Source organism: Sciurus carolinensis, chromosome 3, assembly GCF_902686445.1.
Source record: "Sciurus carolinensis chromosome 3, mSciCar1.2, whole genome shotgun sequence".
NCBI lineage: Eukaryota > Metazoa > Chordata > Mammalia > Rodentia > Sciuridae > Sciurus > Sciurus carolinensis.
Window position 1 is genome coordinate 156,296,594 of NC_062215.1, and position 17,611 is coordinate 156,314,204.

Sequence of the window (17,611 nt, forward strand, 5' to 3'; positions counted from 1 at the left end):
TGGTTCAACCTCACATTTTACAGAGTCAGAAACAAAAGTATTCACATTACCCACATCTTGCATGGATAACATCTAATTTCCTTTCATGGCTGAGCTATACAGTCAGACTGTAATTTTTATTTAATGAATAATCAGCCACTGATCTATAAAAATATGGAATTTTAGTTACCTTAGTTTTTTTTTGTTGTAACTTTTGTTACATGACATAGAAATGGTAATTTTATTTAACAGCACCTCTTATGAAAGTTTTTTTATTAATTTGATAGAATTTTGAGCTTCTGAACTTTTATGATATTTTAATGAAATAATTTAATGCAAATAATGTTATATTGATACAGTATGAAAAATATATGTTGAATTGGTATACGACATACATTCAAAAGTGATGTTTCTTGTTTCATGTTTTTTTCTCCTAAAATTGACAGTTTATTTTTAAACCTAAAAATTAGGTTTTTAAAATGAGTCTAATTGGGTTGGGGATATAGCTCAGTGGGAAAGCATTTGTCTAGCCTCTGCAAGGTTCTTGGGTTCCATCTCCAGGATCACAAAAATAAATAAATGAATACAAATAAAACTAGTCTAGTTATTTATGAATTTATAGATTATGTCAAGGATTCATAATGATATTAGTTCTGTTATCAACTTCAGCATCTTAAAAATAACAGAGAGGACTATCTTTTATTCCTTGCTAATCGTAGAAACCCAAAGTTTTAAATTTACCTGCTTAATCATTTATTCAACAAGTGTAGCCTCAAAATTCCAGCATAGGATTAAAAAATAATCCTTTGCATAGGAAGGTCTGTTAAATTATCATTTTCATGTCACATAACAAAAGTTAGAGCAAACAAAAATGACTACGGTATCTAAAATTACCTATTTTATAGATAAGTGATTAATCATTCATAAATACAAATGAGTTCCTACTACTCTCCATGCTATGCTGTAGATTACTGAGAAGACAGCAGTGAACAAAAGGGTGAAAAATTCCAGACATTCTTGTCTTCATGGAATTTATGATCTAGGAGGAATTACAAGCAAAGAATAACAATGTAGGAAAAATATGTTTTAAAATGTATGTAGGAAAAAAACAAAACTAAGGAAGAGGCTTAGGAGATGTTGAGGAGAAGCTGCATTTCTGATAGTGTGGGCTAGGAAAGTCCTGAGCAGGTGATATTTAAACAGAAATTCAAAGGAAGTGAAGGAATAAACCATGTGGATAACTCAGGAAAGAGTGTTTCAGGCAGAGAAAACCATAAATGCAAAGGCCCTGAGATAGAAGCAGGCCTCACATGTTCTGGAACAGCAAGGACATCAGTGTAACTGATGCAGCCTGGATCTTTTGAGAGTAAAAAGTTCACACTAACTTTAAACTCTTAGATGCATGATTCTACTAAGTATGCCAGTATTTTTTTCATTACAACTCATCAGAAAACATGCAGTTAGGTATTCTAATAACATATATATATATATATATATATATATATATATATATATATATACACATGCTTGGGTCACAAAATGCAAGTTGAAATTGAGTTAAAAAAAAAAGCAGTATTTCTGACATAGGAGCTTAATTGGGGAAGAGGGTATGATAAGGAAGGAAGGAATACAATTAGTGAAATTTGGACTGGAATCTTTTATATTTTCTTTTAAAGTTTTAGGCATTATCCTCAGACATGTTAGACCTTTTACATGCTAAATAGAATAGTTTCTTTTTAATTTTATATTCAAGTAAGAAAGCAATGAATTCTGGAAACACATAATAAATTAGAGCAAAACAAGATATTTTCCCATTATATAAAATTATGATAGTTACCTCTGGGAATGCCTAGTGGGTGTTGCCAGTAAGAAATAGACATGTTTATAAGACCATAAGACTAAGAGAGAAAGAGTGACTGTTTTCATTCATGTATCTGTTCTTTCACCATCTTTACCAGGACTGCTGGGTGCTACATGACAAAGAGAAAATGGCAAACATCAGGCATGGTCCCTGCCATCTAGGCAAACAGGAAGGTTTTTGTTTTGTATTGTTTTCTTGTTCTCCCCTACTGTCTTGCCCTTATCTAATTTTAAGGTTTTACCAAGCCAATCCTTTTCATCTCTTTAGGGCTACATTAAGTGCTAAAGAAGAGGAGTAATAGAATACCCTGTGACGTTTAAACACTGTCAGTCAAACCAGCATGGAAAAGAAAAAAAAGAAAAGGCTAGTCACTGAAATTCCTTACATTATATTGACAGGGTTTGTTTTATTTATTGTTTTATAGCTTATCAAGTTTATTACCTCAAAATGGAGGTCCCATAAGCTAACTAGTAAGAGAGATTTGTTCTTTCTTGCATATCATATTTTTTGGTCTTCCTGTCCTTTCTGAGCATGACCCCATTTGGGGGGTAGTTTTTGTAAAGGAACAATTAAACATAGGTAGAGAGACAGTACAGTGACTGATCATTTCAATTAAATTATCATGATAAAATCCTGCTAGAGTCACCAAGGAATATCCAGAAAGTAACTGCAGTGTTCTTTTCTAGCATGGTGGAAGAACAGATAGAATTAGTAAAAATCTTAAATAATTCTGATTAATTTTCAATTGCATTAACCTGTACTTATACACCTTTTCAAACTTATGTGAGTGTTGTGTGAATGCAAAGTCAATTAATCATGCAAATGAATTACCAACATTTGGATAAAACCCATGAACCTGCCAGCTGCTCCCTGGAGTTACTGATTGAAGGATGATCTGTTAGACTCGACTTGGAACATGGGCTTTCTAGACAGAGATAACATAAAGAAAACATGGGAATGAAGTACAAAATGTAAACAAGGCCCTTAAACCATGAAATGTAATGTAGTCTGGCCAAAATAAATACAAAGTATAAAGAGGATAACAGGAAAGAAGATCCAAAAATCAAAGCTGCTGAGAATTCTGGTTTCCTCATTAAGAAGTTTTGATTCATTAATAAGCAGTGAAGAGTGTGGAGGAATTTTGAGTACAGAAGAGATTTAGAAAGATGATCCAATTGATTGATGTATTATTTTTGACTTCTGCCATGAAGTATGCAGAAGAAAAGATTATCACACTCTTCCAAGTCACTCCACTTTCTATGAATAATGCAAGCAATTTTTGTAGTTGCAATAAACTGAGGAAGATTAAAATGTGGTTTAGAGATATTCTTGGGTAATGGTTATTCCATTTTTTTCCTTGCATACCATGAGCATAGAAAATTAGTTTGTCAAATAGAAGTTTGCTATGTTTTTTCTTAGATAATCTCTAAGATGTTAAAATAATTTTTGCTCGACATAGGCTTTTAGGAAAAAGAGGGTTTTCCTGACTGAAAAATCCTTCTCAAAGAAAAAAATTTTTATTTAGACCCATCCATAAAACCTAGAAAGTGAAAGTTCAGCTCTTTGATTTAAAAAGACTGACTTAAAATATGACTTTTTTGTAGCAGCCACCTATGTTTCCATTTCATGGAATGATTTCTGAAGACTGCAGTTCTTTGTGGAATTAATGCTAAGATGTTAATTATTTTTAAATGACCCAAGAGATATTTGGCATGAAATAATTTGTAATTTTGCTAAGACACAAATAAGAGTCATAGGGAATAGGCGGGTGCTCCGGTCTAAGTTGTCAAACTAGAGCTTAAATCTTAGTAAACATCAAGTGTCCTCTATCCAAAGTGGTTTTGTTTCCCTCCCCTCAACCATTAAGCAAGATGTTGTATGAAAGTCTAGATGGGCCATTTATATTTATTTTGTCATACTTTGCCTTTAGATAAAATAATGCACCACGAAGTTATTGCAGTATAGGAGTTCGTAAAACATGGGCCATTGATGAACATCAGAGGTCTACTTCACATTACAGGATGAGCAGAGATAGACTGAGAAAGTCTGTCATCAGAAAAAGTCAGCTAGTTTGTATCCCAGGAAAATCTATAACTCTCTAGAAAATCTGGGGGAAATTAACACAAGTTAGCTTTTAAGATACTAAATCATCCATAAATAATGCTGGCAGTGTGACTCTTTGGGATTGAATCATTAGTTTTGGAAATCATAAAAGTTATCAAACAGTTGATTAAGGTCAAACAGATTTATGCAACTGAATTTGGATTTTCCATGTTTGCAATAAGCAAATCTGAGTTAGTGTTTGACTTTTGATCACTTGGTAATGAGTCACTTGATTGTTACTCTCATGATTTCTAAATTAAAATTTATAAATGAAATATAAAATACTTTATTATCCTCAAGGTTTAGTAAAATGGCTCACATGAATTATTTCCTTTCCAAAATAACTAGTTACTCATGGAGAATAATTTAAAATATTATTATTAGATTTAATGAATCAAAAATTATTTGCCTCCTGAAAAGAATTTGTCTATGATGTTTTAAATGCAATGGTCTGTATTGGTCTAAACCTATCTGTATCTGCAGTTAAAGTAAAACTCTTAAAATATGACTACTCTTGTTGTTAGACGTGGATGTCCCCCATGCATTTTTAAGTTAAAAATTTTACCTTGCCCTAGAGAATACCCTAGTCATCCTTCTTCTGAGTTCAAATTTTGACAAGAGGCCCTTCCCTTAGGCTGCTGATGAGAACTGTCAATGAAATTTCTCTGTAAGGGACAAGCTGTCTTGTCCATGTTAGGCATGCACTATGATTTCAGCTTTGCCTAGTTAAAAATAGTCAGGATTCAAAGTCCTTTTGAATTTAAATTCTTTTCTGCAAATACCAAGAGATGTGTTAACATTCTTGGAGATGACTCTACATCTAGGATGAATTTATTTAGATTTTTTTTTTTACTAGGAAACTCAACTTCCCCCTAAGGCATTGAAATGTGATTTCTTTTTAACTGTGGAGTGGGAGAAGGGAAGTAGCAGTAGCCAAAAACAAAACAAAACAAACAAGTAATAACAATAACAACTTTTCTTTCCATGTTTATCTATCCTTCAAAACATGCAGAGTTCAAAAGATGCATGTAAGAAACCACAAGAGTTATAATTTTGTACATTATATTACACCAGAACAATGTCTTTCCAGATCTGGATTGCTACTGTTACTGTCTTAAAATAAATGCATTTCCTGAAAATACCTCACCTGTAATCTGCTGGGCCCACCCACAGCCTGGACTACGGATGACCCAATACAACACAGCTAACCCCTGGGCCTTCATTTCCTTACCTCTGAAAGTGGAAATGCTTCCATGAGATCATCTATGGGTAATGGTTGCTCTTGAGCAGTTGCCGGAAAGGGGCTTCCAAAAGGTCATGGAGCCAAAACTATAAGAGAATTGTACAGCCCTTTTTTTTTTTAACAGAGCAAGCCCAGAGTCTCTTTGTTGACCCAGGGTTTTTCTCGACCTGGACAAATGAGAACCCAGAAGTCATGACCTGCAGCCATGAGCCCGACCAGTTGTGAGAGCCCCATTTTGCTGTGTGCATTAACACATCGAGCAAGTCCAGTGGAGGAGGTGATTGATAATTGTGATGGCTAACTCTATAGGGCTCAGGGGAGCACTGTCCTTATCCTCTAGGGTCCTGGGCTAGGCCACAATGAACTATATACCAATGAGACCAACAAGAATGATTGCCTCCCTATCACAGATGATCCAAGACTATCCAAGTTTTGTTTTTTCTGTCCCTCCAGTTTTTTCTAGATTACAGCTGGGTACAACTGGAACACCTAAGTCTCTCTGGCATTTGTCCCTTGGAGGACAAGAAAAATAGGGGCTCATATTTCTATGATATAACTGCTCTTCAGTTCCAGCGTCAGTTTTTTCTCCTAAATAAATATATACATGAAGGGAGTCTGGGGCCTCTTTGGTGCTACCCATTCGGGTTCTCTCTACCCAGCATCTTAAAAGAAAATGCACAGTGAAGTTACCTCCAATTCCTTTTAGGTTAGGATTTTAAACAAGAAGATCGATTTTAGCAAAGTTCAGTCAAGATGTGGTTCCAAGGATAACATCAAACATTCTGCTGGGGGCGGAAATGTAAGTAGAAGCTTCTATCAGAAAGCTGTCCTGATTGTGTGGAGCCACCTGCACAGCCGGTACTCGGTCTCCTTTCCTGCCTCCCCCAACACATCCTTCCCTTCTCACTGCTGTTGCACTTGTGACTTGGTGTGGTAGCTTGTCAGCCTTGCCTCGTGAGTGATGGGCTTCCCATCCTTTCCTGTAAGGTCATCAGTGAATTTCTCGCTTTCTGTTGGGAAAGAAAACCTTGTCAGGATGCACATGGTTTTCCAGAGGATGGCAAATCCACTTCACTTGCCAACTTGGTTTGCTGGCCTTTTTGTCTTCAAGGTATTTCCTCCTGCTGTCTCTATTTCCTTGCAAAAAATCAGCTGGGCTTATACTTTTCCAGCTCCATTTAGATTACCCATGAGACAGAAATTGATAACACTTGAAAGTGCCCAAAGTATGCAGTGTCAGTCTTTAGTAGTTCATTATTCATGAGAGCAAGGGTATCATTTAGAATAATACAGAACCAGTGAAGCCTGGTTCATCTATAATTCAAGTGAAGGAATTCAAGTCCTAGTACCATTTTGTCTTGATGGGATTTTCCCTGTCTCTTTCATTTAATGGAAATAATATCCTATGAAAAGGAAGAAAGAAATGAACCCCTATTTTCTTAAGAGTGGTTGAGGCAGAGTAGAAGCAGTCAGGCAAACTCTAGCTAGGAAAAAATAAAGCATGATTCTTCATAAAATAAGAATGATTTTTAAAAGGCAGAACATGCTGACTCTATTTTATAGATCCTGTCATCTATACTGCAGGTGACACAAGTAATTTACACAGCATCAAATTCAGAATCCTCAATAGTTTGATACCTCTTGGCTACTCATTCCTCAACTGGGCAGCAATGGAGTTGAGCAGGGAAGAGAAAGAAATTTGTCTTCTACAAGGAGTTGTTGCTGAGCATCAAAATATCATTACCATGAGAAATTCATAGGATTGTCTGCTGGGTTCCTTCAGGGATGCTGGGCTGAGCCTCAGCGTCAGTATTTACACTGACATGGTCACCTACCTCCCTGTTTCCCTGACTGTAAGTACACAGCACGGGTGTACCAGCCCCAGTCCTGGTAATTCCCTTAAGGGTACCGGAAAATGGAGCATCCTATCCTGTACTGAAGATGCTGCTGGTCAAAACACAGTAGAAAAGGACACATTAGGGTAATTAAAGATCTTAAAGTAAGTTAGGAGCCTTAAATCTCCAAAACAGGTCTTAAACTTCCCTCTAGAGAAGAAAGACTTATTTAAATATGCAGATACTCTGAGCTCACCCCTTCCTGTCTTAGTAATTCCCATGTACTCCTGATACAAATGGACAAAGGACCACACTCACAGATGCACTGTTTCAACTATTGGAAGAGGAAACATTTTCAATAAAACATAAAAAGAAACACAATGTTGCTATCATTTTATAACTTACTGCTCAAGAAAAAATCCATTTAGCCAAGATATGGTAGTTTCCTAACAGTTTAGGAAAGCACATTTAGAACCTTCTTATATCTTAAAGCTATGTCAGGTTTTTGTAACTATGAACAATATTGGTCACTTCTGTGTAAAAATCACTTTATAAAAAATAATGCATCACTTCTCTTAACTCTTTGGTTTTGGAAAGGTTTAATATGGTATGACTTAGTTCTCTGATTGGAGGTTTGCCTTATTAATACAAATGTTTCTATGCTTTTATGGCATGATCTGTTTTCTATTAATAAAGCCTTCTGTTCCAGGATTTTCATTCACTTGGGTTCTCTTCTTTCCTGTCCAAACATGGGGGAAAACATATGGGAAATTATGTTTTCCTGTGTGTGTGTATTTGTAAGCGTGTACCTCAATTTGGATTTCTGGATATGCCATTGCATGTGGTAAAATGTGCATATTTCCAGGTTTTATGTATGAGTTTGGGGTTTTTCCATGTCTAAAACTATCTTAAGTGTGTTTTATGTGATTCACACAGGTACAAATTGTTACCAAGAAGATAGACTTAAGCCATGTAACATCCAAATGTGGTTCTCTGAAGAATATTCGCCACAGACCAGGTAAGTAAATCATTTTTAGTACTTGAAGAAATATCTAATTGAATTCAGGAAATTGGCAAGCAATTTTTTGTTGTTGTTATGAAACATCTAATTTGAAGGATATTTCAAAATCCTGATATTTTATACTTTTATTAGAGAAACTTAAGTTAGAAATTTCAAGGCATCTTCATTTGGGACAAGGGAAACCAATTACCATGAATAGGCTACATGTCATAGAACAGATTAAGAATTAAAAGGTACATAGATACATGGGTCTTTGCATTCAACATGCTTATTGGAGACCTTTCAAAAGATGTAATCTGAAATACTCTCAATTATGAATTCATATATAGCAACATTGACTGAAAGCAGTATTTCCAAACATTTTTCATGAAATTGTTTGCCTACATTCTGTAAAATAAGAATTGTGCTTAACACAACCAAAGACACTTATGTATCTGATGAATTTCTCACATCCTTTACTAGGTCAATCAGCACAGTGAATCCACAGCACAATGCAGTGTTTCCCCAACTTATTTGTGCCAAGCATGGCATCTTAACATTTAAACCAGTAAAAGATTATTTCCATTAATCATTGTCTCAAATCAGAAACAAGGTATAAACATAATTGAGCTAACAGACTCAGAAAGTCTGGGGTTGTAATTTTTTCTCAGATGTGAGAGCTAAAGAGGAAAAAGGAAAGAAAGGTAGAAATTTTCATGAAAATTGAAATCAGTGGAGGAAAGGAGTCAGGGGGAGGAAGGAGGGGAAGAAAAGGAGAAATACTGGGGAATGATATTGGCTAAATTATATCATTATATTGTGTACATGTATGAACATGTAACAACACCATTATATATAACGATAAGGTACCAATAAAAATATGGAAAAATATTTTAGCTGAATAAGACCTCCAGCCAGAAGACTACTAAGAATTTATTGGTTGAAAGATAGATAGAATAAGTTTCATAATGGATAAAAACTTTGGAAATGTCCAGAAACTAGGCTTCTTTCATTTTGTCAGAGAGTGTTTATGAAGCAAGTCATGGAGTTAGAAACTGGAATTAGCTTCTCTGCTGTTCCTGAGACAGCAGGGACGTGTCCCATACTGCATATCTTCACAATTCCCCTGAGTGTAGCTGCAGTTTGCTAACACTTAATTGACTTTGTACTGCTCAGTCAATAGCCTGACTGAAGTATTTGGCCACACTGCCTATTTTCTTACAGAATACAAAACAACAAACAAAAACTGAATTCTTTCATTCTAGATATCAAAAATACAGTTAGTTGAATTCACCCAGGCTTGGGATGCACAGAAAAATCTTACACAGATAAGCGAATCATATTCTATTTTGATTTTCTGGTCATAAAAGACTATTGTCTGATACTCCCACCTATTTCTAAATCTAGCTCTTCTGTTGTAACTGAATCAGAAGACTAAATTCATAATGAAGTATTAAATGATGATCCTTGACAACAGCAAGCACTTTGCCAAATTACTTTGAAATGTGTGGTATCTAAGGACAAAGTAAAGCAAACAATTCCACCAGGAGGCACAAATGGAAATATCTGCACTTCCTTTCTGAAACTTGATAAAGATTATAGTCTTTCCCAATCACAGTTCCTGGTGGATTCCAGAGTTCTTCAAAACCAAAGACTTAGATCTCTGAATTCAAATGGGTTTCTCTGATGGTCACATAAGAATTTCTAGTGGGAAATCAACAGAATTAGACTACTCAGGCTTCCTTTTTTTGAGTGTATTTTGGGTCCATATTACATTCTTGTTTTTCTTTTCTTTTCCTCTCAAAAGAGAGTTCAACAAAACTTTAACAAAATTATATTGAGACAATACATATTCAGAAAAGGAAACTTAAGAGAGCAATTTCTGTCAGAGACTATCAGAAAATATGAAAATAAGATCCTAAAGAGATTGCTCTTATCTCATTGAAAGCCCAACAGCCTCCAGCCTCTATCCAAGATAATTAGCTTCTTATGAATCATCATGAATCATGCTAATTCCATCACAACCAACAAGTAAGATCCATAGGCTAGCCAGGCGTGTTCGTGCACACCTGTAATCCCAGCAACTCAGGAGGCTGAAGCAGGAGGATCCCAAGTTCGAGGCAAATCCTCAGCAATTTAGTAAGACCCTGTCTCAAAATTTAAAAATATGGTGTAGTGGCAAAGCACCTCTGGGTTCAATCCCCAGTACCCCCCAAAAAAACACAGACCCCATAAAATGTGGGAAGAATAACACTCTATATGAAATGGGCACACTTTAAAGGAAGGATAACTATACGTCTCCTATGAATTACATAACATATTACATCCTAAACCTACAAGAGAAGAATAAACGGATGTTTCTGTAAAATATAATCCAACATCATATTAGGATTTGAAGGCCCTGGCCAGGCAGTTGAATATTAGCATGAATGTCTAGATACTGCATGAGAAAAACACAAGGCTTGAGAGTAAAGCCTTACCAGATCTCTCTGTTTGAGCTGCAAAGATATATAAGCATCAAAAATTCAATACTGAAAAATCTTTTCCAGGTCCCCAGAGATTCCCTCAGACATATTTCCTAATCAAAATTCCCAGTGAAATGCAATGATAGTAGAGGGTTATCATCCTCTACTGTCTACCAAAAAATAATATGGGTGAAACCAAGTTGATGAAAGTGAACCAAATCTCCTAGATGCAGATGGGCAAAGAGGATCTAAACCAACTTCTTTCCAGGCCAAAGACATTGGCAAACAGAGGTCAAGGACAGGCTAGTGGCTAAGGAATACTTACCGAGTATAGAAGAACCTCCTACTTTTGAAAACCTGAGAAAGACGTGGGGGCACAGGGAACTCAGTGAAGGGTAGGTAGAGCATGGCACCCTAACAATTAGCAGGTCCTCTAGTCTCATACTAGTTAGGATTAGGGGAAAGGGCAAGGTCAAAACTCTGTCCCAGTATTATCAGATCAAAGTCAGGGTCAGATTGGTCCTACTACCTCTCTCCAAGAATACAATATCCTTTATCCATGACTCAAAGTACTAATTAAGGTGGGAAGGTCTTAAAGCTTATGAGTTATAAACAACTCCCGACTCATTTCATTAATGAAGTTATCCATGTTGAAAACTTACAGATGAAGACAGTCATCTCAGTATTTATGGGGGCTTGGTTCCAGGACCCCCTGAAGATATCCAGATCCACAGATGCTTAAATTCTTTATATAAAATGACATGGCATTTCATATAACCTATGCCCATCCTTCTGTACATTTTAATCATTTTAGGATACTTATTATCCCTGACACAATGCAAATGCTATGCAAATAGTTATGCCACCATATACATACATATATCTATTTGTTATAGGTATCATGTATCATACACGTATGATGGTTGTTAGGAAATGATAAGGCAAAACTCTGTATGTGTTCAGTGCAGATGCAATTTTTTTTCTCCCAAATATTTCAATCCAAGGATGCAGGACTGTGGATACCAAGGGCCAACTATATATTGCCTGTATTTGTACCATTCCAGCCTAAAACTTCTTTGGATAAGTTGACTTGTTACCATAAAGAAGAGTTTCATTGCCATTTAACTTTGTCCATTAGAAATAAAAGACTGAGAATTGAAAGTTTTATTTTTACTGTTACTGTTTTAGAGTTTTTTTTTTTTTATTATACCGGTAAGAAAACCTGCTCTGATTTCTAAGGTAGACCACAGGTAAAGAAGAAAGGTATTAATATGTGAAGCAATTCATATAACAAACTAAAAAGAATATCATCACCTGGGACCATATGGGGCAAATAGTATGTACTACAAATTCTAAAAGACTCCTTTCACTGCCAGAGGGATAGTAGAGCTAATACATTTGTAGTCTTCCCTGGTCTATTTACTATAATCATTTTGGGGAAATAGTCACCACAATAAAAGCTTTAATTTTAGCAAGGCATTTAAAAACCTTTCTCCTCAAAGGTGGTGGACGTGTGAAAATCGAGAGTGTAAAACTGGATTTCAAAGAAAAAGCCCAAGCAAAAGTGGGATCACTTGACAACGCTCACCATGTACCTGGAGGTGGTAACGTCAAGGTAAGAAACAAACACATGAGCCAACCTTGTCTTAAAAAAAAAAAAATTCTTGTGAAATATCCTTTGTCAAAATGGGTTCCAGATTGAAGACCTAGACAAACAGGAAGAAGGGCTAACAGAGCTGGAAAGAAGTCACATTAGTGTCAGCTCTGGGACACCGGGAAAGAGCCAGGGGCCAGTGAAGATTCTTGAGTTAATCAGAACTAATGCTTGTCTCAAACAGATTGACAGCCAAAAGTTGAACTTCAGAGAGCACGCTAAGGCCCGTGTGGACCACGGCGCGGAGATCATCACGCAGTCCCCGGGCAGATCCAGCGTGGCATCCCCCCGACGACTCAGCAACGTCTCCTCTTCTGGAAGCATCAACCTGCTCGAATCTCCTCAGCTTGCCACTTTGGCTGAGGATGTCACTGCAGCACTCGCTAAGCAGGGCTTATGAATATTTCTCATCTAGCACTGAAGTAATATTTAGGCATGAGCTCTTGGCAGGAGTGGGCTCTGAGCAGGTGTTATATTCATTCTTTACAAACCATAAGATAAATAATCTCATCCCCAAACTGTAGTAATTGTTACAATTTTATATAAAAATGAATAGTATATGCAGAAATTGACCTGATTTCCATTTGCAACAGGAACATACTGGCTTTACATGGGTACAATTGGACAATTATTTTCGCTCTGCTCTGTTTTGCATGGAGTACTATTATTAATTTAAAAATTGCATTTTTACCTTTCATGTGCCTGAAGGCTATCCACTACATTCTGAAAGGCCTTGTTAAAATCCAAGCTGCTCATTTCACTGTTCTGTTTCTGGGCGAAATGATAAAAACTGCCCATTGTAACTTATTTCAGGTTAAATTAAGTCAAGAAGTCTGATTGCAGGAAGGGAAGAGCATGAGTTTTTTAAAAGTGTTATTTTGTATAAATGGGAAGAAAGATGCAATTAAGTTATTAACATTTGGGACCTGGATAATTATATCAGAGTATGTCAATCCAATAAATTATTTAACTAACTAAAAAAATAGTTACAAAGCATTTGGGCTGTGGTTGAGGAAGTGGTGTAGAAGTGCATCTCTTAGGAATGAAGCACTTTCCTTAGGATGGACTCATGTCTGATTAGAATGTCAGTTGATTGACTAGATTTGTGTCCACACTACCAGTTTCACACCCCCTTTCCATCTGTTTGATACAGTATTATAGATATAAATATATATATATTTCTCTGTGGCCATTTGTGATACTTCCTCATATACTTGAATATTATACTTCTTTATTCACAGTATCTGTGTCTCCTGCACCCTTTGGTGTTGCGATTTTAGGTTTGTGAAAGTAGATGTTAGCAGGGTTCTCTTCCCTATTAAAAAAAAATACATTAAAAAAGACAAAAAGTTTTAGCATGAAGTTGCTTTCTGTAACAACTCAAAGCTGTAACCCTGTTTTAGTGCCAGATACAAGTCTCTCCCGTGATGCTAGAAAAAAATATTTTCTTTGCTTTCACCAACATGGAGTTTGTGGGGGTGGGTCCAGTTATACATAAAGGGTTTACAGATTGTTGGTTTAAGATTATGGATATATCTCATTTTTAATCACAGAATAGTTTGGGTTTTATTCCTATAATCATTCAGAAAACCAACTTCTTAAGGTTTATTTTTCTTTTCCTTTTCTTTTTTTTTTTTTTTTTTTTTCATTTGCTAAAGTTGAAACTAAGAGTGGTAATTTGGTACATATGTTCCCATTCTTTCAAATAGTACCCGCTTGTTAAATTCTCTAACAGGAGTTATTTGGTTTCCTTATCCAAAGTTAAGATCCCCTGATCAGAAAGGAAAAATAACAATATTTTGAGAAGCTATAGCTATGAAGCATTTGAGACACAGATATCTAAATCAGTTTTTTCCACGACTCTGACATTGTGCTCTGTAAAAGAACACAGTGTGACTTAGTATTATTTATCAGTAGGTTAATACTGTCTTGACGTTATAGATAGTCTAGAAATCACAAATGAATTAGTCTACTTACAAATCATTCATCTTGGACTGACAAATAAGCAACGAAATAGTCCATGGCCTGAATAAGGTCAAGAGTTACACAAGTAGATGGACGCTTTTAGCATTTTACATGTTCTTTTTCTTGCTCAGGGCTGGTAGGCTGGATCTGAACAGTTGAAGATAAATGTTCTACTAGGTCTTTGATCTCTATAAGTCAAATCATTTCCTGAATGTAAAGGTTGCGATGATGGGCGTGGACTAGACAACAGGAAGTGTAGGAACATCATAGGCAAAAAACCAAGGGAAGCAAAGACAGAGACACAGGTGCCACTTTGTGACCCGTTGGACATGGCAACCTGACAGCCCCCAGAGACCCTGGGAACAAACCTCACCATCCTTTCTCCACTAGGGTTTACAGAGGCACACATGTCTTAAACCATTTATAAATCAGTTATTTTTTTAAAAACTTAGAAATCACTGAGTAGGTTTATGGATGTGTCTATTTTCTGCCTAGTACTTGCTGTGAGATTTCATCAACCTGGGAAATTTATTCATCACCTTCCCTTGAAGCGTACTAGAAAATAGGAGAGAGAATTATTGTGTGGAGACCAAGGGTATTTTCTTACATGTTTTGATACTGTTAGTTAGTAATTAAAATTCTCTAGAAAAAAAAAAATAAGTTAACAGCTGGTTAGAATAGTTTTAACATTAAAAAAAATCTTTTCAAGCTAGTTTATTTTTTTTTAATAAAAGTTCGGAAAAAGTAAATATTATTTATATATTAAAATTCATTTTCTTACAAATACACGTCCAAAGTTAAAATCATACAAGGCATTATATTAATAGATTTGGCAGTAAAACAAATATTTATTTCTCACCACAACATAATTGTAATACATAAATGCCCTTGTTTTGTCTGAAAATGTGATTCTTTATAAAGTTAATAAAAAGAAACTAAAAATTTTGTACCAGCAAGAGAGAAGCCAAGACTGAAAATGTCTTCTTATGGGAATTTGGGGTGGAACCCATCTTGCCTTTACTCTTAAGATAACGACTCAAATTAAGCTTTTTGAACACCACTTTTGTGGGGACACATACGCTGATCTAGAAATGAAAGCTTCTTAGTTCCATTTCTAGATCCTCTAATGCCAGTTTCTCTCTGGCTTTCGCCTTTGAGAACCTGTTTAAGAATACGTAAGTAATCCAGAGTTATGAAGAGTTAAAAGGCCACCTTCTCCAATGAACTCCCTCTATCTGGGTCACCTGCAACTGAAAATTGGATACCTTACAACAATGCAGGAATGATCTGAGTTCATGATGAGCTTTAAAGGCCATGTTCGTTTAGGAACCAACTCGCTCTGGATTCACCTGCTGAGTTCCAGCAGGGTGATGGGCTGAAATCCCACCCATAAGTAAGGCACGTGTAGCACCAGCTAGCTCTGGCTGAAGAAGGTTGAATGAAGCAACAGTGTCATTAAAAAGAAGAATGTACAGATCATGCCTGGACTTCTCCACACACACATAGAGTAATACAGCAGAACTGGGACCATCAGTCAAAACAAAACAGCGTGTCAGCATTATTAAAGAAATCATCTAAATGTCGATTCTGACATAGCTGCAATTACAGTTTTTCTCCTATTTTTCATGCCGCAAGAAGGAAAGTAAACCATTTGTGGTCTCAGAAGCAAAGCTAAAGTAGATTCACTGTTTGGGAAGGCAAATTCCAGACATTCCTTCAAAGATTGATGTGCTAAAATCAGCACTGATGTTTGTTTTTTCACACCTAGAAATTTTAGTCTGGGTGTGTAGGTTGAGGCCAAGTCCCTCTGCAGGAAAAAGACTATTTTCAAACTCAAAACTGTCAATCATACAAGTCCACTTCAACTTTAGCAAAAAGAAAAAAAAAATCAACAAAAAGTATACTTTGTATGCTGGGATTCCAAGGTTCCAACACACCACTACAAATCTGTGGGGGGTTTCTTTCTTCTGATAATCCTAGAGCCTGTTACCATAGAAAGGCATTTCTTCAATGACTGGTTGTAGTTAGCTCATGTTTTTCAATCAAATTTGCAAATGTATTTGTTGCTGTATAGTGATTGTTTTGCAAAATAAAATTGCTTGTCACCTAACTGCTAGTTCTGTTTTATGTATGTGCCTTTATTGTAGGCGATTTTATATTAACTCATCTAATTGAGGAGAGAATTGGGTGTGTTTTTTTCTTAACCACATAATGCCATTGGTAGTGACAAACTCAAATTAAATTGATTTAAGCCTAAAATTGAATTCATGTTTCAAGAAACTGGCTAGATGAGTATATCTCAGGCATGGCACTCAAAAGACATTATCAGGATACTTTCTTTATCCAAGTCTTGGTTCTTCTTCCTGTGTAACCTCTGGAGGGCACCCCTTCCATAATAGGCACCAGAAGCTCCAGACTTCTTTCCAAAGAAAGCATCTTTCTCAGTAGTGCATGACAAAATATGGGGTCTGAAAATTTTCAGACTATTTGGATTACCTAACCAATTATGCTGATGGGTCACATAATAGATTCTTTCATAGGTGGTTAGGATGGAAGGAGAATAAGAGGAATATAAGAATAAAATGTTGCCTCCAAAATGAAGTCAGACAGCTAATGCAGGAAGAGAGAGGAATTTATCTATACAGGTCATTAAAAAAAATATCCACCACATCTGCACACCCTATTTATGACAGTTGATCAGCCTCTAATTCCTTGCCACTCAAATCAAGTAGAGGCTTCAATTGGGAGTTTGTTAAAAATGCAAATTCTCGGGCCCCAGGCCCAGTCAACCTACCTGTAACTGATACCTTTGCACATGAAAATATGAGAATCACTCAGCACTCACATGAAAATATGAGAAGCACTGATCCCTGCTGAAGTGCTTAAGGAGAAAAGCTCCATCGCTACCCTCTAAGAGAAAAAAAAAAAAAAAATTATCCCAAAGACTATTTAAGACATCACTACCTCTGATATCAAGCAGTTTAGATACCAAGTAGTATGAAGTTGTGATGGGAAACAGAAATTGGTGGTAGAGTGATGGGAAACAGAAATTGGTGGTAGAGTTTTGCCAGCCCTCAAAGATCCCGGCCAAAACCTGCCTCTCTTATCAATGGTCTCTTCACTTCCCATTGAGTTGCGCTTTGATTAGATTTGGGACAATCTATCCAAAATCATTAAGGTTTCTCTTTAACAATAATCTTTTCCAAAATTAGCGCCCATGTTATTATCCTGAAAACCTGCAAGAGATTGAGACATTTATTTGTCCAGTTGCATAAATCACAATAAAATTCTTGATTCCCCTTTTTATTAATTAACCAGGCAAAGATGATTTTCTTGCCTTGAGAAGAACTCACATATAATGTGGGATGACAGGGTAACATTCTGTGTAGCTTGCAGGGGAAAACATCTTCCTCTTCTCATTTATGAAGTGGCACGCATTTGTAGAACAGTGACCTAAATAATTCAGGGCTAGAGGGCTGTCAAAAGTACGCAGTTTAGCAACCCAA

At 36.1% G+C, this 17,611-nt stretch overlaps 1 protein-coding gene across 23 annotated transcripts in view; it reads left to right on the plus strand.

The window, feature by feature from the left end:
* The window catches only part of Map2 (microtubule associated protein 2), a 282,044-nt gene extending 265,829 nt beyond the window's left edge, over nt 1–16,215 (plus strand). For 12 of the 23 annotated variants that reach the window (XM_047543465.1, XM_047543471.1, XM_047543468.1 and 9 more), the window contains 4 exons: nt 5,893–5,985; nt 7,958–8,039; nt 11,989–12,101; nt 12,325–16,215. In XM_047543465.1, the coding sequence (XP_047399421.1) occupies nt 5,893–5,985; nt 7,958–8,039; nt 11,989–12,101; nt 12,325–12,540 (504 nt within the window). In that variant the 3' untranslated portion in view covers nt 12,541–16,215. The remainder of the gene's footprint in view (nt 1–5,892; nt 5,986–7,957; nt 8,040–11,988; nt 12,102–12,324) is intronic. The other 11 variants (XM_047543470.1, XM_047543474.1, XM_047543475.1 and 8 more) reach the window with 1 other exon arrangement.
* Nucleotides 16,216–17,611: the final 1,396 nt, after the last annotated feature.